The 24,185-nt window shown below is 54.6% G+C and overlaps 1 protein-coding gene across 1 annotated transcript in view; it reads right to left on the bottom strand.

Annotated features, from left to right (window-relative positions):
- LOC122389795 (proline-rich protein 12-like) overlaps positions 1 to 24,185 on the bottom strand; it is a 159,508-nt gene that overhangs the window by 59,952 nt on the left and 75,371 nt on the right. Inside the window, exon 3 of the mRNA XM_043382193.1 lies at positions 1,961 to 2,053. Within this exon, the coding sequence (XP_043238128.1) occupies positions 1,961 to 2,053 (93 nt within the window). The remainder of the gene's footprint in view (positions 1 to 1,960; positions 2,054 to 24,185) is intronic.

Raw genomic sequence — 24,185 nt, 5'->3', positions numbered from 1 at the left:
CATGGCCCAGTGGTGACGGCTACTGGGAGGCCGGACATGGCCCAGTGGTGACGGCTACTGGGAGGCCGGTCATGGCCCAGTGGTGACGGCTACTGGGAGGCCGGTCATGGCCCAGTGGTGACGGCTACTGGGAGGCCGGACATGGCCCAGTGGCACTGAAAATAAATTCACACCCGCTCCTGGTGTTAACACCTTTTTAGGAAATGTTTACACCCCACCGTTTTTGAGCACCTGCACCGGTGTAGTTTCAACACCAAGCTTTGGTGTAAGCATACACTGAATCCTGGTGTAACACCAGGCACATACACTGGCGTATGGCGTTAAATCACTGTAAGTACACCAGTTTGTGGTGCTACACGACGTCTTTACACCATAAAAAGGTGCTACACCATTAATTTGCACCTTCTTTACGGGTACAAAACAAATACCCTTACACCAATGTGTGGTGTTAGTAGCCAATTGGGTACACCCTCTTCCGGTGTTGTGAAGGAGATACACCGGTGTTTGGTGTAGCTGCAGCTCGATGAATTAATATATATATATATATATATATATATATACGTGTGCATGGGTCTGTGTGAACTATGTGACAAGTCCATATGGGTATACAGTGGCTTGCCTAGACCCCATACAAAGCAAAGCATTCCTTAAATAAAGACAATTTATTTTGTAACGTCCGAGACGAGCAATAAACAAATGTTATTAACAAAAATTGCGGCAACTGTGAGTGGCGCTTTCTCAAGTGCACGGGTGGTCACCGGACTCTGCTGACAACATACCAGACCAGACATTTATCTCACACTTATTTATCACACTTATTTATCACACTTATTTATCACACTTATTTATCACTTATTTATCTCACACAGGGCTGCGGAGTCGATGGATTTTCGGCGACTCCGACTCCGACTCCGACTCCGGCTTTCAAAAACCAGCTCCGACTCCGACTCCGACTCCGGGCAGAATTGTCGACTCCGACTGACTCCAACTCCCGACTCCGACTCCGCAGACCTAGCAGGGCTGAGGAGTCGACAGATTTTCGGTGACTCCGACTCCGACTGCGGATCGGGTTTCTAAAAGCGACTCCGACTCCGACTCCGACTCCGGTCACAACTGTCGACTCCGACCGACTCCGACTCCGACTCCGACTCCGCAGCCCTGATTCTCACACCACCTCCAGTCTCCACACAGCCCCGCATCACTCGACTCAAACTGAAGCGCGAATGAACACGCCGCCGTTCATTTGAATTTACGCATGTGCACGCGCAGCCGCTCGCGCTGGCCGGCGGCCGGCTGACCTTGAATCCAAGGCCATATCCGATCCATGGTAACGGTGCTAGTAACACCGTTTAGAGATCAATGAACTGGGAGCTACACCATTGTGTGGCGTATGCGATATAACGTCTCTGTCACGGGGTGTTGACACCAAATGGTGGTGTTATTTATCCGTAGCGTCGGTTGGTCTGAGGTGGCATTGGTGTTAATTGTCGGTGTTGATTTTGAACACCGAGTAATTGCACCATTCTTCGGCGTTACACCCCACAGTTACACAGTTGAGTTGTGTTACACCCTACCAAAACGCCTCTCATTGGTGCTTTTTTCGTGTCACCGGCACGCGAGTGTTAATTTATTTTCAGTGCATGACGGCTACTGGGAGGCCGGTCATGGCCCAGTGGTGACGGCTACTGGGAGGCCGGACATGGCCCAGTGGTGACGGCTACTGGGAGGCCGGACATGGCCCAGTGGTGACGGCTACTGGGAGGCCGGTCATGGCCCAGTGGTGACGGCCACTGGGAGGCCGGTCATGGCCCAGTGGTGACGGCCACTGGGAGGCCGGTCATGGCCCAGTGGTGACGGCAGAGAGGTCACTCTGCGTCCCCAGCTGTGCCTACCGCAGCCTCCAGAATGTGTGCCTGGGCCAGCTGGCCTGACTCTGACTCTGTTTCTGACTCTGACTCACCTTGAGGGCGCAGAAGATACAAGAGTCCAGCATGCACGCGTGGCCGCTGAGATCCCGGAAGCTGCGTCGAAAAATGTCCAGGTGCCACAACACCTGAAGCGAGCCAAAAAATGGGGACGGACGTCAAACAGTAGCACAGACAACACATACACACAGACTGGGGCAGGAGGACAGCGTAATACTGTCAGTTACCACACAGACAACACATACACACAGACTGGGGCAGGAGGACAGCATAATACTGTCAGTTACCACACAGACAACACATACACACAGACTGGGGCAGGAGAACAGCGTAATACTGTCAGTTACCACACAGACAACACATACACACAGAATGGGGCAGGAGAACAGCGTAATACCGTCAGTTACCACACAGACAACACATACACACAGACTGGGGCAGGAGGACAGCGCAATACTGTCAGTTACCACACAGACAACACATACACACAGACTGGGGCAGGAGAACAGCGTAATACCGTCAGTTACCACACAGACAACACATACACACAGACTGGGGCAGGAGGACAGCGCAATACTGTCAGTTACCACACAGACAACACATACACACAGACTGGGGCAGGAGAACAGCGTAATACCGTCAGTTACCACACAGACAGCACATACACACAGACTGGGGCAGGAGGACAGCGCAATACTGTCAGTTACCACACAGACAACACATACACACAGACTGGGGCAGGAGGACAGCGTAATACCGTCAGTTACCACACAGACAACACATACACACAGACTGGGGCAGGACAGCGTAATACCGTTAGTTACCACATCAATGACCAAAAGTCGGGAAAATCGGGACCTGTTAGAAAGTCGTAAAGTGTGGCTGCTAAGGGGTTACGGGGTGCTGATCACGAATATCGTGTTAGTTTTGATCACAGATGATGTCTTTAAGCATTTAGACCAGGTCGGGTCAGGTCACGTCAGGTCAACCAGTAGGCGTCGTGACGGGTATTCGTAATACGTGTCAACCGCCTCTGACAGCTTCGTAACATGTTACGAAGGCACCAAAACTATTTCGTAAATGTTCAAATGGTTGCTAAATTCGAATTCAGCTCCAAAAACTAGCCTGGAAACATGTACAGCTCGAAAAAGTGAACCGAGGTCACCCGAGGTCACCAAAGGTCAATGACCTGACCTGACCTTCAGGTGACCTTGACACCCACCCTAATGCATGGAAGCAACATCAAATCACATGTTTGAACGTTTGAAACCACGAAAAGCTTGCAAACGCGCGGCTAATGCGAGCCGACATACGCAGAATCGCGATTCCGGCCAAACATGGTCTCGGAAAAGAGGTCACAGGTCAAAGGTCATTTGGGTCAGGGTCATGAAATTTTCAGGGTAGGTGTCAAATTGATCAATGTGAGGGTACTGAACGCTTCGTCGCGATCGGCCGCTTTTTACGCGAGTTATTCGCGAAAAACCATGGGGGGTCCATCCGACCCCCCCCCCCTACACATGCGAGGGTTAAGCTTACGTGTGGGGCTCGCTTGAAAAAGGTCGATTTAACATGGAAACCCTATGGGGTAGTAGTTTTTGAGCGCCCATTTGGCCCAATGCTACCAACCGTTACTGGCTTCCCGTGGCCGGCACCGCTGTTTTGAATTCAATGATTCAGCTGCAGAGGCCGGGGCCCTCCGCTCAGACTTGCCACAGAACATATTTAGAACAATACTTCATTCATCATTCATCAGTACCTAGAAGGGTTGACTTGTGAAACGTTCAAATAAGCTAGGGGAATATGGGGAACACTGCCCTTTGGGGAACACCACCCAACCCCATATCAAAAATATGAAAAGGTCTAGGGCGACAGCTGACTGTCTTTTGGCAGCGTGACGTCAGCAGAAGTGCAGGTATGAGCAGTGCACCGCATTGTTTCAGGTAATTTGCGAGAAATTCCTAATTTTATGATTTGTGAATACGTTTTATACTTTTTCTAGCAAAATCAGCAGAAGCAAACTTATCTTCTTTGACAGACAATATTAGGACTTATTCAAACGTTTCATGCTTCTGCTCGAGCGCCATTTTTGTCGTACTGCCATGTTGAAGGATTTTGTAGAAAAATGCAGACCCTTGGGTAACACCGCCCACTTTGGTATTTAATAGCACATTGTAATACCTGACCCAGAAGTGACGCATTTCACATAAAGAAAGAACGTTGTTGCTATGCTTTCTTTTTAGAGGATATAGACAAATTTCGAGAAAATGAAATTTTGGGGCTTTAAGTCGTCTACTTTTATAAATCTGTACTACATTGTACCCGGAATATAATGAAATTATTCCCACTGCATTTTTTTAATATACTGAAGCGCCTCAAAATTTACGATAAGAAGGAAAACTTAATAGTTCAGCAATCTGCAAATTTCGTTGCCTGCTGAGCTCGGGCGATGTTACCCAATGGGCGGTGTTACCCCGAAAAAATGTAGACTTTTACTAAATGTGGAATAATTCAATTATGAACGAAATTACAAGAACACAATTGGGTGATAGGTATGTATGTAAAATTAATGCGACAATCATATGAAACTAAGAGATTAACCATGTGACCATAAATTATGTGACTAGACCCTAAAAGGTTAAGGGGGTCGGTGTTCCCCCATCTTCCCCTACCACTTAGAGTGACCATCCCACCTTAACATTAGTTTTGAGTTGAGATAGCCAAATTGGTGGCCATGGCCTGCAAATACCGGTTTGGGCACTCACAACCAACTCACAACATCGAAAAATGCTTTAATTCGGAGATATGGAATTTCAAACTTGCAGTTTTCGGATTCTAATGAGCTAATGCATTGGAATGCCCCCTTAGAATTTGTGACGTCAGCGGAGATCTAACGATTGACTAAAACCATCGTTAACACGTGGTGGTATACGCTGCTTTGCGCGCAACATCTGCCGCACTTCAAGGCTGCCAAACATAGGCGTCGCCAGAGATTTTCGGTTTGGGGGGGGGGGCAAAATCAGCTTTTGTGTTAAAACTTGCCTTTCCCCAGTCTTAACTCACTCGTTTTACATATCATTCGACGCGCAATGGTGCGAGGAATCCGATGGTGACAAAGGTTTCCTTCTAGCTATGACATGTAATTTTTTTACAGAAAAATTCGAAATTTTGAAATTTCATGACAAAAAAACGACTGGTAGAATTATAGTATATAGTGGCTGCGATTGCCGACGCACTGCAGAGGGCCCCTGTGCAGAAGCTCGACGCTCATGAGCATTACCCAGAAAAGGTGAAAAAGCTCCATTTAATCGGATCACCCTGCTAAAACCTCCATTAACGCATGCATGCAGAGGTTTTACGTGAAATGCATAGGACTCCCAGCCGCCGATCGTAGCTAAGTTGGGCATTCGGCGGAGAGTGAATGTCGGAAGTGTGAATCGGAAGTAATTCATCTTTGCCCCAGTGAGAAGAAGTGCTGGGGCATTCCACGTCAAATCGAACAAAAATCGGTTGTTTTGCACCTTACCGTCAGCGATTTCATTATAAATTTGTGAGCGAGTTCCTGTGTGGCCCCGGATATTACATTGATGTTTTTTGCACATTCTGACCACAGGTCTTCTAAATATAGGGCATCAAATTTTTACAAAATGTTGCATCTTTATATTTTTGAACGACCATAACTTTGGTTGTACTTGTTTGATTTGAATGAAATAAACCTTACTTTTTAGGTAATTTCTTAAGCATTTGTTTAGAATTGTTCCTACTTAAATATATGACCTTGAAATTTGCTTAACTCTGTTCTTAAGCACAAATATTGAAATAGCAAAAAACACGTCACCTTCGATTTGGCTAATTTTCATATATTTTATTGCCTACCATATTCTTAACAACCTGTGAAAAAATTAGAGTGGGCCATTCATAAGTTTTGAAGAAAATTGCACATATGCAAACGTATGTTAGCACGCGCAGTGGAGGGGGAAGAGCGAATTTCGCCCACCCCTCCTGTTTTTCGCCAATATCTCATAAGATTAATGCGAAATTAATTATGGCTACCTGTCAAGAATTGAATTGGACATCTCATCGTGCAAGCAATAAGAAAATCGGTTCACAACTGTTCTAGTAATAGCGGTGTAAAGTGAACATCCTGTCGCCGCAGCGACGCGGCGACTCGGCAGCCGGCGCCGACCGCTACGCGCCGCCTGAATTGTAGACTGTGCCGGGACGGAACGGAACGGTTCCGTCTTTACATCGCGCTCCCTGCCGCTGATTACGTTCGATTCGCGTCAAATTTTGTGAGAAGACTAAGAAATGTACAGGCAATCGTATGGTGAAAGAATTTTGAAAATCAGTTGGTAAACAATTGAAATATGAACGTGTAAACACAAAATTGTGATTGCTGCGTTTCCCGCATCGGCCGAGCCCGCCTCAGCCGGCGACGTTACTCTTAGCAGGCCTCTAACTGCCATATTTATTATTGGATTAACTAGAAATTCTCCATACATACTAAAAAATGTATGTTCTTTCCTATAATGAAGATCAAAAGACGTGAAGACATCGTTGCGTGATAATGTTTTCGTTGAATTTACTTCATGATGCATTTCCACACGGCTCAAAATTCACCGCAAAATACCGTTTGCCTGAGACACTTTTACTATGGAACGTGAATGCTTGACTACGATGACTATGCATTTCCATTCTCGCAGAGTTTGGGATATCACTAATCAGCAATCATTCATTTCAGAAAGTGTACACAAGCAAGCATGTCTTGACTCTGTCTTTCAAGGTCACGCGCGGTTGCGTGATGTTGATGCATGAAAACGGCGTTTGCCGCGAAAGTTATGAATGGCCCACTCCAATTTTTTCACAGATGGTTAAGAACATTGTGACGTACATAATATGTAAAAATTACCCAGATCGAAGGTGACGTGTTTTTTGCTATTTAAATTTTTCTGTTTTGATTCAAGGTCAAATGCATTTCAAGGTCACTTCAATTTAATTTTACAATTAAAAATCAAAGCCTTATCAATTGCCTATAAGACCCTGTTAATATCATTTTGATACCAGAAAAGGAACCAGAGTTATAGCCATTTAAAAAATTGATGTGTGGCATTTTTCGCTATATTCGATGACCTATATCTCAGCGATACGTTATCAAATTTCGAAAATATTATACGTAACACAGTTTTGAACCATGCCCAGTCTGCCTACAAATTTTCAGAAAAATCGAAGGGGATGACGGATTTCGGTGTTTGATTTGACGTGGAATGCCCCTGCTTTGTTCACTCGAGTGTGAACAAAAGTTTCTCGTTTTTTCGTGTGAAGGGAAGCGCTGCAAACGCGAACAAAAACTGTTAAAGGTAGTGTGCCAGCTTTCCTGGACCGTATGGAGTTAATGGCCCAGATAAGGAGAACCGGATTTTTAGAACTTATCCATACCTTCAAAACTCATGGAAACGTCTTAAATTCTTCAAATTTTGAGTACCCCAGTGCGAAATTCGCCCCGACGGGTTGTCGGTCGTACCCCAACCACATTTCACACCACTATGAACAATAAATGCACACACTGAAATCGCTATTACCGATATGCTCATCCAATCAAGTTTCGATAAACCCGTTCATCATCAGCTCCTGCGGTTTCGAACACGCCTGTTAGGTGGTGCGGTAGACCGCGCCCAAAGCCAGGGCCCCGGTAACGTGAGGTAGCCGAGTCAGGGCAGCGTGCGCTGATCCAAGCCGGAGCCGCGCGTCCTCCCGGTGTCATGTGATAGCCCGGGGCTGCCCGCGGGGATGCGGTAGACCGCGCCCAAAGCTGCGGCCCCGGCTTGGGTCAGCGCACGCTGCCCCGACTCGGCTACCTCACGTTACCGGGGCCCTGGCTTTGGGCGCGGCTTCTGCTCATACTTTGTGGTGCGGTGGTGGTGCGTCGGGCTGCGCGCTCTGACTTCGGCCAAGAAAAATGCGTCAGCTGATCATGTCATTTCTGCCACTTGCGTGTGGTGAAATGGGGTTATAACTTATGAGACGGCTTTTTCATATCAATTATTTTACATAAAATCATATTTTAAACCATAAATAATGTTCGACAGCCAAATAAAAGAAACAATATCAATACAGGCTTACAGTTTAAGGCTCGACATTGTGTTGTCTACGATTAGACAGCTGATAACTCATTCCCGTACGTCGTATGGTCGTAATACTATAATGACCTTTGCTTATTGTCACATGTGCGCCGCATTCGCGATTGTTGCCGACGCTTGGCCGACGCCTGTTTGCAGGTGAGCCCACTACAGTTGTTATACATATCGAAAAACCGATAAACTTTTAGGCGAAAAAGGCACTATTCCAGGCCCATTTTTGATTTTTTTGCTATATTAGGTAAAAACAGAAGCTTCTTATCCTAGGAAAAATAAAATGGGAAATCTTTCAAAGGTGGCACACTACCTTTAAACGGAACCAAAAGTTACGCACGGCATGGCGGCAAGGGATCCCTTAGAGATAGGTTTGGGACTTCCAGGCCATTTCAGGCCACTCAGGGTCAGTACTGACTCTCAGAAGCATGCTTAGGATCCCGGAGATCGGCGTGGGTCACCTCAAATATTTACGTGTACGTGGTGTTTAGGGCTTTCCGAGCCCAAGGTGGGGTCCTCAGAAGCCAGTGTGGGCGGCGGGCGCTAAGCGACTAGGCCCAGGGTGAGCTTGTAGCCCTCGGATAACAGTGTGAACCATCGGGGTCTGTGTCAAATCCCTAAGGACCCTACGTAGGGACATAATAAACATGTGTTGCGGACCTCAGAGGGACACGTGAGCTGTGACCCCTCAGATGCCGGCTTGGGGTTAGCAAAGTCTGTCGCCTCAAAAGTTTGGCTGAACTATCAGAGGCCAGTTAAGGTTCTCAGAAATGTTCGAAGGCTCAAAGATCCCTGTATGGGCCCTCAGAGAACATGGACACCAGTGGGACTCTCAGAAGCCGGTTTGGGCCCTCTGAAAGCTTCTTTAGGGCTCAGTGGAGCTCCTTAGGAGCCTTTGTTTAAAGCAAGCTCATGAGCCCTGCGACACTTGTACGGTACTTGAGCCTTTCGTAGACATTTGACGAGAGTTGAGAAAGGCGCCGAAGATTTCGTTTCACGCTTTGAACGAAAATTGTGTCAGCACTCCAAAACTTATGAAAATCAGCTGTAAAATGTAATAAAGAACGAACTAGGAACATTGAATGAATCACAGCATTGACATTTCCGAGTCTGGACTCGGAGTCTTGAAGATTTTGGCGACTGCGAGTCAGACTCTGGTTTGAACTGCACGCTCCAACCGAGTCTGGCCTCACGCTCACAGGCATTCTCAGAAAAGTAACCCCATTTTCCCGACTCCAAAATCTCATCGGATCTGTATCGATCTCAGGGGGTGCCCGGTCCGAGGATGGGGGGGGGGCAAGCTGCCCCGCTTGCCCCCCGTGGCGACGCTAATGCTGCCAAATCATTGCTTCCAAATTAAGTCGCTAGAAACAAGGGAGATCCCAAAAAGTAAACAAAAGTAAAAGTCTAATATCTTGAAAACCGGTGAATATTTTTCGGTGAAATTTGGCAGATATTCGTTTTCGCTCTTTCTGAACCGAGCGACATCACTTTCATCCCAATTCATTAACTTTTTTAAGGTGGGAGGGTTCCTTTAATATCATTTAGGCCGAGTCACTTAACTAAAAAATCGGACATAATTACAGCTAGACAATTACACAATTACAGATAATATAAACCGGCGCGTCTCCTCGATGCACTAATGTTTGTGTCTGTGATGTAGTTCCACCGCGTTGCGGCACTCTTGAGCGTCATCATGTCATGGTGACAGCCAGAAAGGCTCAGGAGCCGACATGCCATGCATGTAGCGGCGTCCTATACAAACCAGTAAAACGCCTTTTGGGCGAAGAACGAGCGAGCGAGATAGTGAGCCCTGCACGTGCGGAAGGGCGATAGGGTACTTCCAACGGGCTTGCGCAAAGCACCCTTCTAACCGGTCGCTAGCGGTGTACCAAATTTGAACGCAATCGGCCCAGCCGTTCCTGAGATCTGGAAGCAGCATTCTGCACGTGCGCACGTGCAAACGGGGTCCAAACTGACTTTTGCACGGCACCCTACTAACCGGTCTCCAACCGTGTACCAAATTTGAGCGCAATCGTCCCAGCCGTTCTCGAGATCTGGAAGCGCCCCCTGCACGTGCGCACGTGCAGTAGCACCTTAACCGCAACACATGGGAATGCATTGCCTGGTGGGTGCCTACCTGTATGCCAAGTTTCAGCGAAATCGCCCCAGTAATAACCGAGTTATTAAAATGGGAACAAATTTGACACCTCTTATTGTTGTATTTTGCACGCGCACTGGGGGTGACCCACAAGCATCAAGAGTATCCTATTTTTGGTAGAAAGGATGCAGCTACCCTATAAAAATTACCGCAAGTCAATCGCCCAAGCGGCTGCTGAGATATGAGCCTCTCAAAATCACTACTTTTGCAAAACAGCTTGAACACCCTTGACTTTTCACGTGGCACGTGCCACGACGGTCACTGAGATGTATCAAAAGTAGTCAATTACGGGGTAGAAGGGATGGGGCTACCCAGCAAAAAAGACCGCAGGCCAATCGGTCCAGCGGTTGCAGAGATATAAGCCTCTTAAAAGCGTTACAGGCCGGGCCGGGCCGGGCCGGGCCGCTCATACTGAGATTTTTCCGTTATATTGAAAAGACTCGCTTCGCTCGCTGCGCTCGCTCGCTCGTAATAACACCACTTCGGTCGCAAGCTAGCAACCCTGCAAGGCTAGTGGCCACATGTATTGTCGGCTGAAGGTAGCGTGTGCGGCGCCGTGCCGTGCCGCGCGGCGCGGTGTCGGCCGTGTGACTGTGACCCGCGGGTCTCCGGGGGTTGGCCAGACGTGGCACCGACCGTGGGACAGGGTCGCGCCGCCGCCGCCGCCGTGAGAGCCGCGCAGCCTCACACTCACATGGGAACAGGGAGGAACGCCAGCGGGGGACGCCGTCCAGCTGTACCGGACCGGTCCTCGAAATGGGGACTGTCAGGGTCAGGGTAAGGGGAAGACGCTGACGGTCTCGTCAGGAGTGTGATGACGAGGGACGCTGACGAGGCTCGCCCCCGTCGACTGGCAGGCCACCGCTCCACGGCCTTCCGCCGTCCGCGGCCCCGACTGCTGGCCACTCTCCTGCAGTTCGCCCAGTCCACAAATGTCGGCGACCCTCCTGATGTCCGCGATCCTTTTCCATTCTAGTACTTTCATAGTTCGAGCTATTGTAGGGTTAAGTAGCTAGTTACGTTCTTGAGATGCGCGTTTCGCTCTGCCGCTTTGTGCCCCACCCTTTCCGTTACATCAGCCCCCCCCCCTCCTTTCCCCCTAGCGCTCCCTCAGCTCTCTAAGCGGCACGCGCGGGGCGCTGCGCGAGCGAAGGTCAGCGGGCTGCCCGCGCCGGGCTCGGCTAGGCATCCCGCGCCGGGCTCGGCTGGGCTGCCCGCGCCGGGCTCGGCTGGGCTGCCCGCGCCGGGCTCGGCTGGGCTGCCCGCGCCGGGCGGCCCGGCGGCTACAGCCTTATACGGCGGAGTCACACAGCGCGGCGCCCCGGGAGCCGTACTGGAGCTGCGGGTCACCCAGCGCCCCTCCCGTACTGGAGCAGCGGGTCACACAGCGCCCCTCCCGTACTGGAGCTGCGGGTCACACAGCGCCCCTCCCGTACTGGAGCTGCGGGTCACACAGCGCCCCGGGAGCCGTACTGGAGCTGCGGGTCACCCAGCGCCCCTCCCGTACTGGAGCAGCGGGTCACACAGCGCCCCGGGAGCCGTACTGGAGCTGCGGGTCACCCAGCGCGCCAAAGGGAAATGAAAGATTGCACCGCATGCGCTCTTGGCTGTTTTGCTGTAGCTGCTCTTTGGTAATGTGTTGCGCTCCTCCTCCCATTCTTAGGATTCGCTCCTCCTCCCATTCTTAGGATTCGCAAGTTACATTTTGGAAAGGTAAGGACCAGCTTCATTTCGTTCATCTACCGTCTGGCGGGCGCGTGGCTGGCGGACCGCGAACGGGCGCCAGCACCGGGTCAAAGGGCCCGGCCAACCGGCCGCGGCCGAGCACGACTTGGGAGCGGCGTGGCGCGGTCGGCAGTTTCCATATACTCTGAGCCGGCACGCCGCCGCGGACCAGACGGCCAGAGTGGCGGACCAGACGGGGACCAGACGGCCACAGTGGCGGACCAGACCAGACGGCCACAGTGGCGGACCAGACCAGACGGCCACAGTGGCGGACCAGACGGGGACCAGACGGCCACAGTGGCGGACCAGACGGGGACCAGACGGCCACAGTGGCGGACCAGACGGGGACCAGACGGCCACAGTGGCGGACCAGACCAGACGGCCACAGCAGGGGCGCGGGAACTACTTTCCGACTGGGGGGGCACACCATAATAGAGATTAACCTAGGGTACCCCCAAATCTAGTTTTCTCACCGGTTTTAGGCCACTTATTTTTCACCCCTCGGCTTTTTCAACAAAAAAAGAAAACATTTGCAAAAAAAGTGTGGTACTCCGTCTCAAAGCTGTGGGGGCACCGCCCCCACGGCCCCAGAGTTGGGGGGGCAAGCTGCCCCCATTGCCCCCCCGGCTCCCGCGCCTATGGGCCACAGTGGCGGACCAGACGGGGACCAGACGGCCACAGTGGCGGACCAGCCGGTCACAGTGGCGGACCGGACGGGGACCAGACGGCCACAGTGGCGGACCGGACGGGGACCAGACGGCCACAGTGCAGTGGCGGACCAAACGGGGACCAGACGGCCACAGTGGCGGACCAGACGGGGACCAGACGGCCAGAGTGGCGGACCAGACGGGGACCAGACTGCCGGCCCCAGACCGCCGCCACGACTTTCCCAATGATGCTGCTCATGCTACATGCCGATGCTCCCGCTGCTAATGCTAGCGCCGCTGATACTCATTCCATTGCGCTGTCGCCAGCAGTGCCTCGGTTGTTGCCGCTGCGAACTGCGTCTCGCACTCAGGGTTTTGTGCCCGCCGCCCGCCGCCTTCCTCCCTCCCGCCGGAACGGAGCAGAGAGAGAGCGCGAGAGAGAGAGAGAGAGAGAGAGAGAGAGAGAGAGAGAGAGAGAGAGAGAGAGAGGCGATTATCTCGACTCGGAGGGGGAGGGACAGGGGAGGGAGGGAGGGCCGTCAGACCGGCTGGCCTTGGAGCGCCCGAGACAAAATGGCCGCGCGGCCGGCTCTAAGACGGCGGCAGTGGCGGAGCGGCGTCTCACTCACTGCTCCGAGCACCGCCACCACGCCGTGTGAGCAGGCCGGCAGTGAGCACCGCCACCACGCCGTGTGAGCAGGCGGCAGTGAGCACCGCCACCACGCCGTGTGAGCAGGCCGGCAGTGAGCACCGCCACCACGCCGTGTGAGCAGGCCGGCAGTGAGCACCGCCACCACGCCGTGTGAGCAGGCCGGCAGTGAGCACCGCCACCACGCCGTGTGAGCAGGCCGGCAGTGAGCACCGCCACCACGCCGTGTGAGCAGGCCGGCAGTGAGCACCGCCACCACGCCGTGTGAGCAGGCCGGCAGTGAGCACCGCCACCACGCCGTGTGAGCAGGCCGGCAGTGAGCACCGCCACCACGCCGTGTGAGCAGGCCGGCAGTGAGCACCGCCACCACGCCGTGTGAGCAGGCCGGCAGTGAGCACCGCCACCACGCCGTGTGAGCAGGCCGGCAGTGAGCACCGCCACCACGCCGTGTGAGCAGGCCGGCAGTGAGCACCGCCACCACGCCGTGTGAGCAGGCCGGCAGTGACTAGTCGCCAGCTGCGCTCTGCCACAGTACATACACCGTCCTACCGGGTGGGAAGCATCGGTTGAAAAGCACGCAGTTATCTTTTCAGAACCGGGCCGGCGTCGCCGGACAGTCGTCAGGGTACCAGCTGGTCTGGTATCAGCAGGCCTCGTCTCGTGAACGGGTGGCCGGCCAGCGGCCCCGCTCCTCCGAGCACGGAGCGGGCAGCCCCAGAGCAGCCAGGCTCTCGGGAGCCGGACGGAAACTCAGGGCCGGCCGAGGCCGACCGCAGACCGCAGTCCGGCTGCACGGACGCAGCCGGACGGCGCTGCGCCGTGCGCACTGTGTGTATCGGCTGCTGTGAGCCCAGGAGCTCGCCCGGCCGTCCTTCCCACTGCTCTCCCCGAGCGCTGGGAGCGGGCACCGAGTGGTCGAGCTGTCGGCGACTCTACGGCCCACAGCCGGCACCCAAAGATGCTTCCGCCGTGCCACTGCCGAGCCGAACCACTGCTGGGCGGAGCCATTACCAGAGCCGAACCACTGCTGGACGGAGCCATTACTGACAGCGCGACGCAGTGAGCCCTCCGACTGCGCCAGCATCGTCACGGGCCGACCGCTGGCCCGCGCAAAACCGTCACGTCCGCTCTGGACCCGCGCAACACCGTCACGGCTGCTCTGGACCCGCGTAATACCGTCACGGCTGCTCCAGGCCGCGCCGTCACGGCCGCTCTGGACCCGCGTAATACCGTCACGGCTGCTCCAGGCCGCGCCGTCACGGGGTTCGGAGCGCCATCAGACGGACGGTGACCCGCGCCAGTGTGTGGCGTCACCGGCGTGACTAGGACGTCACAGGGACCAGTGCGTGGCGGCTAGGACAGCAGGTATGCGAGAAACGCCTGAGATACCGCAGACCTTAATACTTATCCCAGATGGACGCTCATGTTCTAGTTTTATGTTGGAGCTCGAAGTTGAGCCACTCTGCCAGTGGAGCCGCGCCTGTGCGGCGCCGCGGACCCCCGTTGGCGTCAGTGGTTCGCTCGTGGCCGCAGTTACGATTCAGCGATATTCAGAGCCGGGGTCCCGGGCTACACAGAGCACGTGGCACGCACGTCTGCCTCGGTGAGCCGTCCGAGGCCGGTCCGACAGAAAACCTCGCCGACAACCGAAAACACAGCCCCCGAACAACAGGCCCACCGAGATGAAATATTCATCGCTTTGTTATACGGGCCCGGATGGACAAAGAACCAAGGCCCGGAAGCTTTGTTTAGCAGCTACTGAGACGAAACGCTACAGCAGAGCCGCTACAGTAGAGCCGATACTGAGGCCAGCCCAGGGCCTATTTTAACATGTTAACTGGGGGGGCAAATGCCCCCGCACTCAACAGAATTGCCTCCCCAGTCGTCGAGATGTGCCCACTATAAAAATGGGCATAAAGGAACACGGTGACAAACATACAACTGTGACTTGTTTTGCAATGGATGTCAAATGAGTCAGTCGCTGGGTCCCCCAGCGAGCCGGCTGCATCAGCACGACACTCGAGATGCCGACAGCTTGTCACTGCCGAGCATACATACGGAGGCGGGGCGGAATCGGCTGTGCTATAGCGCCGTGCAGGGCTATAACAGCGTGCGCAGAACGCAGGGCACTGTGAACAGGGCAGCCGTGAAAAGACACCTGAGGTCCGAGCGGTCGGCGTCCGGTAACTGAATAATTTTAGATGTTCCTATGTAACTGGTGCTCTTTATCTTCTTTTAGTTCATTTTAACCTTTTAACCCTGTTTACGTAGCTGCGTGTGAATGTTTACTCATGTCTTATTTTGTGACGTGCGGAAGTGAAAAGCCACACTTTTGAGTGGACCTTTTGTGAATAAATATCTATCTATCTATCTATCTGCAAGTAATGACCAGTGGTGGATCCAATGGTGGGTCATATGGGTTATGAACCCCGCCCCCTTTGGCCCGGGGACACCACAGGCCTGCCTGGGGCACCACCGGCCTGTCAGGGGCACCACAGACCTGTTGGGAGCACCATCGACCTAGGAAGAGCACCATAGGTCTGCCAGGGGCACCACAGACCTGCCAGAGGCCCCACCGGCCTCGCAGGGGCGCCACCTTGGGCCTGTCAGGGATACCACCACAGGCCCGCCAGGGGCACCACAGGCCTGCCAGAGGCACCACAGGCCTAGCAAGGGCACCACGGACCTGTCAGCGACACCACGGGCCTGTCGGGGGCACCTCAAGCTTGTCAGGGCCAAGGGACACCACAGGCCTGTCAGGGGAACCAGAGGCCTAGCAGGGACACCACATGCCTGGCAGGGGCACCACCGGCCTCGCAGGGACATCTTGGGCCTGTAAGTGGCACCACGTGCCTGTCGGGGACACTCCAGGCTTGTCAGGAGCACCACAGTCCTCTCAGGGCCCAGGGGCACCAGCGGCCTAGCAGAGGCACCACCGGCCTAGCAGGGACACCAACGGCCTCGCAAGGGCATCATGGGCCTGTCAGGGGCACCACGGGCCTGTCGTTGGAACTTCAGGCTTGTCAGGGGCACCCACAGTTCTTTCAGATGCACCGGCGGCCTAGCACCATGGCACCATGTTTGGCCGGGATTGCGATTCGGCGCATGTCGCCTCGCATTAGCCGCGCGTTTGCAGTCTTTTCGTGGTTTCAAACGTTCAAACATGGGATATGATGTTGCTTCCATGCATTAGGGTGGGTGTCAAGGTCACCGGAAGGTCAGGTCAGGTCATTTACCTTTGATGACCTCGGTTCACATTTTCGAGTTCTATAAGATTCTAGGCTAGTTTTTGAGCTAAATTCGAATTTAGCAGCCATTTGACCGTTTGCGAAGTAGTTTTGGTGCCTTCGTAACATGTTACGAGGCTGTCAGAGGCGGTTGCCACCTACTACGAACACCCGGCAAAACCCTTACTGGTTGACCTGACCTGACCTGACCCGACCTGGCCTAAATGCATGAAGACATCATCTATAATCATAACTAACATGATATTCGTGATCATCACCCCGAAAAAACATAGCAGCCACCCTTTACGATGCTCTAACAGGTCTCGATTTTCCCGACTTTTGGGTCATTGACCTGACCTAGAAGGTCAAGTGATGACGACCTAGGACCTTAACACTCGCCGGCACAGGCCATTTTGCGTCCTTCGACGGCACAAGGGGGGGTTGGTACGACCCCCCTCACGTTTGGCCCCTGATCGAGCTAGAGCTTCGCGGAAAAAACGAGCGTGCTGCCCGTCACGAGAGGAAGCCGATGATATCCAATTTTAATGTCCTAGGTCATCGGGTGACCCTCCAGGTCAGGTCAATGACCCGAAAATCGGGAAAATCGGGACCTGTTAGAACGTCGTAAAGTGTGGCTGCTATGGGTTTTTTCGGGGTGCTGATCCGAATGATATCATGTGAGTTTTGATCACAGATGATGTCTTCATGCATTTAGTCCAGGTCGGGTCAGGTCAGGTCAGGTCAACCAGTAGGGGTCCTGCCGGGTATTCCTAGTAGGTGTCAACCGCCTCTGACAGCTTCGTAACATGTTACAAAGGCACTAAAACTAGGCTTCGTAAATGTTCATCGGGTTGCTAAATTATAATTCAGCTCCAAAAACTGGCCTAGAAACATGTAAAACTCGAAAAGTGAACCGAGGTCATCAAAGGTCACTGACCTGACCTGACCTTCAGGTGACCTTGAAATCCACCCTAATGCATGGGAGCAACATCAAATCACATGTTTGAACGTTTAAAAGCACGAAAAGCTTGCAAAAGCGCGGCTAATGCGAGTCGACATACGCCGAATCGTGATTCCGGCCAAACATGGTCTCGGAAAGTAGGTCACAGGTCAAAGGTCATTTGGGTCAGGGTCATGAAATTTTCAGGGTAGGTGTAAAATTGATAAATGCGAGGGTACTGAAAGTTTCGTTACAATCGGCAGCTTTTTACGCGAGTTATTCGCGAAAAAAACCTTAGGGGGTTGCATCAACCCCCCCCCCCCCCTGTGTCGGCGAGGGTCGGCGAGGGTTAAAATTGGGTATCATCGGCTTCCTTTCATCACGGGCAACACGGTCGTTTTTTCCACGAAGCTCTAGCTCGAGCAGGGTCGAAACGGCAAGGGGGAAGGTCCAACGGACCCCCCCCCCCCCCCATATACGTTCGCAGCTGGAAAATACCAATACGGGCGAGGGTTGATGGATTATTAGAGACAATTTTCCAGGTTGCCCCCCAGTCAAATTCCCTTAAAATAGGCTCTGGGCCAGCCGCTACTAAGAGCCGCTACTAAGAGCCGCTATTGAGAGCCGCTACTAAGAGCCGCTACTGAGGCCAGCCGCTACTGAGGCCAGCCGCTACTGAGAGCCGCTACTGAGAGCCGCTACTGAGAGCCGCTAGAGTGGAGCCGCTACTGAGGCCAGCCGCTACTGAGAGCCGCTACTGAGGCCAGCCGCTACTAAGAGCCGCTACTGAGAGCCGCTAGAGTGGAGCCGCTACTGAGGCCAGCCGCTACTGAGAGCCGCTACAGTGGAGCCGTTGCAGTATGAGCCGCTACAGAAGAGACGTTACAGCAGAGTCGCTACTGAGGCGAGCCGCTACAATGGAGAGCCACGGACCCGGGACCCCAGAGAGCCACGGACCCGGGACCCCAGAGAGCCACGGACCCACAGAGCCCAGAGAGCCACGGACCCAGAGAGCCGCGGACCCGCCCAGAGAGCCGCGGACCCGCCCAGAGAGCCGCGGACCCACAGAGCCCAGAGAGCCACGGACCCAGAGAGCCGCGGACCCGCCCAGAGAGCCGCGGACCCGCCCAGAGAGCCGCGGACCCACAGAGCCCAGAGAGCCACGGACCCAGAGAGCCGCGGACCCGCCCAGAGAGCCGCGGACCCAGAGAGCCGCGGACCCGCCCAGAGAGCCGCGGACCCGCCCAGAGAGCCGCGGATCCAGAGAGCCGCGGACCCGCCCAGAGAGCCGCGGACCCAGAGAGCCGCGGACCCGCCCAGAGAGCCGCGGACCCAGAGAGCGTGTTCACATCACCGTGAGCTGCACGTGCCGAGCATCTGGCGGCGGCGGCCTGTGGGGAGAGGCGCTCAGCGCGTCACGGCGTCACAATCGCCGCGTCACGGCGTCACAATCGCCGCGTCACGGCTGAGCGACGGCAGCTCCGGAATCTCCGGCCGAGTCTGGCGGTCCGGAGACTGGAGAGGGACTGCGGTGGCCGGAGGCAGCTCCGGACGGCAGCTCCGGAATCTCCGGCCGAGTTTGGCGGTCCGGAGAGGGACTGCGGTGGCTGGAGGGGCAGTGGCGGCGGAATAGGGGTGCAGGGGAGTGCAGCTGCACCCCATCGAAAAACATGGGGGTGCAAACATATCTTTTTGCACCCCCAAAATCCGTACAAGGGGCCCGTCGCACCATCCAATACATTTTCTCCTGAAAACCAGGGATCGAGAAACGAACACTGATGTGGAATCATCCGGGATGTCCAATTATGGTCAGGAGCGCCCCATGCTAGTCTTTGGGGCCCCCACACCGACTAGAAGTGTTCCGAGCCGCGTTTGGTGCTCCATACGGCATCTGAGGGCCCCACGACGGCCTCAGAGGGCCCTTTTATGACGATCTCTGAGGGCTCCCACGACGACCTCTGTCCCCTGGGGCCCTACAACGGCCACTAAGAGCCCTCATGACGACCGCTGAGGGTCCCGCAGAGACTCTAGGGCCTCAAGGAGACTCCAGAGCCCACGCTGGCCTCTGAGGGCCCTATGACGGCCTCTGGTGGCCCTATAACGGCCTCTGGGGGCCCTATGACGGCCTCTGAGGGCCCTTATGATCTCCGAGGGCTCTCACGACGACCTCTGTCCCCTGGGGCCCTATAACGACCACTAAGGGCCCTCATGACGACTGCTGAGGGTCCCACAGGACTCCAGGGGCCCCGCTGGCCTCTGAGGGCCCTCGTGACGGCCCTAGACCCAACTCAAGTCTGAGGGCCCATTTGGCTTCAGACGGCCCAGCGACGGCCTCTGAGGGCCCCAGCACAACCAGGCTGCAGGGGCTATGCTGGCATCTGAGGGCCCTGCAACGGTCTATTGAAGGCCCTAACGATGGCCTCTAGCGGTCTTACCAAGGTCTCTGAGAGCCCTGCAAAGGTATCTGGGGGCCCATGGAGACCCTTACTGTGGCCAAGGACCCTCATGACGACCTCTGATGATCCTCTCGAAGGCTTCTAAGGGCCCTCACAACAACTTCTGACGACCCAAGCGACCCAAGGATAGTCCCTGAGGGGCTGAGGGCCCTGACGACGACCTCTCTGGGCCCTCACAATGGTCTCTAAGACCCAACGCAAGCTCCAAAGGCCCACGCCGGCGTCTGAGGGTTCCACGACGGCCTCTGAGGGCCTCGACGCAGGCAGGCTCCAGGGGCCATGCTGACCTCTGAGAGACCTCTTGACGGCTTCTAGGGCCTAACGAAGGCTTCAAGGGCCAACGCTGGCCTCTGAAGAACCCTACAACGGCCTCGGAGGGTCTCACCTCAACGCAGGCAGGTGCCAGGAGACATGCTGGCCTCTGAGGGCCCCGCTGAGTTCAGATTCAGAGGACCCAACAACCTTTGTGGACCTTACGAAATACGAAGGTCTCCGAGAGCTCACACAGGCTCTTGGAATTCCACACTGTTTCTCAGGCCCCATGTCGGCTTGTTGAGGCACTTTATCTGCTCTTGGTGCCCCGTCGCTGGCCTCTTAGAGTCTAAATGTCGGAACTTATGGGGCCATGGGCCCTACACCGGCTTTTATGGCCCCTACATCGACTCTTGGGACTCATGACCCATGAAATGTGGGTCTAAGCGGCTTCTAAGTCCTAAGAATCCCCATGCTGGTTCTAGTAGCCACCAGCCGAATATTTGGGCTCACACGCGAGTCCCTGGGACCCCGTGCATATCCCAGTGGTCTACCTGCCTCTAAGATCCCACACATACCTTTGGGGCTCAAACGCTTGCCCCTGAAGGCCCCACTGAGACCCCTTTCCCCTATTCAGTCCTCCATACCGGCTCCTTAGGCTAAACATCGGCTCCTGTGGCCTCCATCCCGGCTTTGGAGGGCCTCCATACAGGCTTTTTTGGGGTCCGATGCCGGTTTCTGAGAGCCCTCAAAAGACTTTCGAGCCTATACTGCCTTCTGAAACCTTTCAGCAACTTTCAAGGGACCGACCCTGATCGAAGGGCTCATTCAGTCTGGGGAGTCATGTAAGTCTCTGGAGGAGTCTCTATGTGGTCGGTTTCCAAGGGGCTTCTAAACACGGTCTTCTTGGAACGGTCTCGTAGGGCCCTCAACGGTCCATTGCGGATCCAGAAAAGTGGTTTGAGACGCTGCGGGTGGTGGCTAGACTAAAAGATTAGCCGATAAAAACTAGCTGCATTTGCTTCTTTATGCTTTCATTATTTGAGATAATTTCAAACCTGTTACAGAACTTGTGTGTATGGGGATAGTTTTCCAAAATCTTCGTTTTTCATAAATCAATAATACCTAATCACTCAAAAAAAAAAATTAAAGGGGGACCAAAACTTCCACAGGAGCCCCTTGAGAAAAGTTTGCACCCCCATCCAAAATTACCTTCCGCCGCCACTGCGGAGGGGACTGTGGCCGCCCGGAGAGCAACTGCAATAGTGAGGAAAGTCGCTCTCTGGCGGCGTCTTCCAGGGCTGTCGGGGCGGCCGAGCGGGGCGCCGCCGGCGACATTTCCTGAGCAGGAAATGCGAGCCCATTCCATCCCGCCACCCATCCCAACGGAAGGCGACAATCACTGCTGGAATAACATAGGTTCCTCGCAAGACCACTTCGTACAATCGCCGCCGTAATGTGCGCCAATAGTATGTCGATAAGTGTGCAAATACTAGCTTTATTTCATGACGTATTCTAGGCTGTGCCATCAGTTTAGTCAGAAGGACGGTCCCAGTCGCGCACCTGTCTCGGAGACGGGTGCTGGCAGTGGCGCAGACAGGGGGGGGGGGGAGGTGAGATCTCACCCCGTCTCTTTTCCTAATGGCCCATCGTCGATTCGAACTGAACGTTATGCAGCTTGACAACAATTTATTTACCAAAAAAGTCATTTTGTCAGGTTCCGGAAGGTTCGTTATAGTGTAGGAGGGCTCCTTCTCCTGTGCTGCCGCCTATTGCTCGGGCGGCTGGCTATATGTTGGCAATGAATGAACTGCCGCCAATGAATGGACTGCCGCTCCGAGACCGACTGAGTCAGAGTCGGAAGTGGAACTCTGCCGCTGCGAGCGCCCGCGGCTACAGCTCACGCGCCGTGGGCTATTTGCCGTGCTCCGCGGCGACGGCTGTGGCAGTGATGGCGGCTGCTGATTGGCTGGCGCTGCGACGCCAGGGCAGCCGCCGATTGGGTTTTCTCCTGGAACCTTCTCGGACGAAAGGTCGTCTGAAGGTCATTGTCATTGACGGGGGATTCGGTCTGGAGCGGGGGCTACGCTTGGAATTGAGACTGGAACGGAACTTTGACTTTGACTTGGTTTTGAACGGGTCTTGCTTGCCAATACACTGTGACTAATGTTTTACATTAAGTCTATCACGGCCATGTCTACATTTGGTGGCAGCGTTTAACGAGCTTCGCTCTTTCGATTATGACTTGATTCAAGAAGTTACCTACTTACCAAGAGGCAAGAACGAACTGAAGATGAAGACGTTCTCGACTGGTCCGCTCGGCGCTCGGCCCTGGGCCTGGCCTACCTCGCGAGTGCATCCGGTGAACTCGGAACTGTGAGTTTTCAGTCTGGTCCCGCCTGGGCCGTGATTTTGTGCCTGAGTCGAGACTGTCTGTGACTTGTGCCGCCCAGAACTATGGTGAATCAGTGCAGTCTGGTGTCTCAGTGGGCAGCCTCTGCCGCTGTTTGTTGGAGCGGCTTGTCGGTGAGCTCCGCTGGCTCGACGAGAGGTGAGCGGCCGTTCCATTAGCCATGCGCTGGCTCGACTGGTTGAACTGTTAAGTGAGTGGCCAGCTGATCCTCCTTAGTCTTTGGTGTTAGCGGGCAGTGGCTGGCTTGATCTGTTGCCGCCCACCTGCTGTCGCAAGATTTCTTTCAAGATTTCAAGTTCTTCGATCGTCGCCCCTGTCAGTCGTGGCGACCCGTGGCGACTGAAGTGACCGTTTCAAGTTCGGTCGTCGCCGCCGTCCATCATGGCGGTCCTTGTGATTGCGATGATCGCCTCCGAGTGCGTCCGCCGTCGCCGTCGCTCGTGGCGACCGCTGTCGCAGTCTTCTTCGTCGCCTTCAAGTTGCAGCCGCCGCTCCTCGGCCGCCGGCTTCGGCCCAGAGCTGCTGTGACGTCAGCAGTCACGTGACGCTGCTCGTCGCTCGACCGGCTGCGCGTCAGCTGATCGCCGCGGCCGCTTCTGCCGGCTGCCTGACGGCCTGACGGCCTGGCGGGCCAATGGATGGGCAGACGGCGAGGATTTTCATCGACAGACGGCTATAAGATAAGTGCATTGTGTTGTGTCTATTGTGTAGTGTACCTATGTATTTTGTTTGTGATGTGTAGAAAGATAGGTACTGTCTAAATTTGGTAAAATGAATCTCGGGGAGCAGAGTGGATCTGGGGACGTGCGCCGCGGGGCGATCGGTGGATTTTCGTTTGAGGCGCCAAAGTTCGCCGGGGAGAGTGGCTCAGCCTGTGACAGATTTTTGGCGGATCTGGACACTTTCTACACTTTTCACAATTTGGATGATGACTTCAAGCTGCGCTTCCTGCCGCTGTGCTTGACCGGGTTCGCACGGGATGCTTTTGAGGCCCTCCCACGGGAGGAGAGGGACACGTTCAGCCGGGCTGCTAGTGCTCTCCGCCACTTGTTCATCAAACCGTGCGCGCTGGATGCTCATAGCCAGCTTCAGCAGTTAAAGTTTGACCCGTCGACCTCTCTTGACGCGTTTGTCATTCGACTGCGTGCGCTAGTGGCTGAAGCGTTCCCAGGGAGTGTTTGCGATCAGGTGCTCTTCCATTCTTTTCTCACGGCTCTGCCGAGAGATTATCAGCAGAAGATAGTTTCAACCGGTATCGCGACCTTCCCAAAAGCTGTGGAGAAAGTGGGCAATATCATTCGTAGTGAGCGCGTCTCAGTTCAGGATCGGGCCCCGGTGCGCCAGGTTAGCCAAGCTAGTGGGAATGAGATGCTGGAAAAAGTACTTCAGCGGCTGGAGCAGCTGGAGCTTCAGGTCGCGCGGGCGGCTCAGCCCGCCGCTCGGGAGCGGGGACCGGCGCGAGCGGGGACGGCACGCGCACGGGACGGTCGGTCGGACGCGGGCCGGCCGGACGGGGGCCGCCAGGAGAGCGGCCGGCGCGCCTGTTTTGCCTGCGGCAGCGAGCAGCATCTGCGTGCGGCGTGTCCCCATAGGCGCGCACGGTGCTATACGTGCGGCCGAGACGGGCACATTTCCCGTGTCTGTGACCGGGGAAACGACGCCGGG

Source organism: Amphibalanus amphitrite, unplaced genomic scaffold (assembly GCF_019059575.1).
Source record: "Amphibalanus amphitrite isolate SeventyFive unplaced genomic scaffold, NRLGWU_Aamphi_draft 000372F_arrow, whole genome shotgun sequence".
Taxonomy (NCBI): Eukaryota; Metazoa; Arthropoda; class Thecostraca; order Balanomorpha; family Balanidae; genus Amphibalanus; species Amphibalanus amphitrite.
This window is presented reverse-complemented; position numbering and strand designations above follow the sequence as displayed.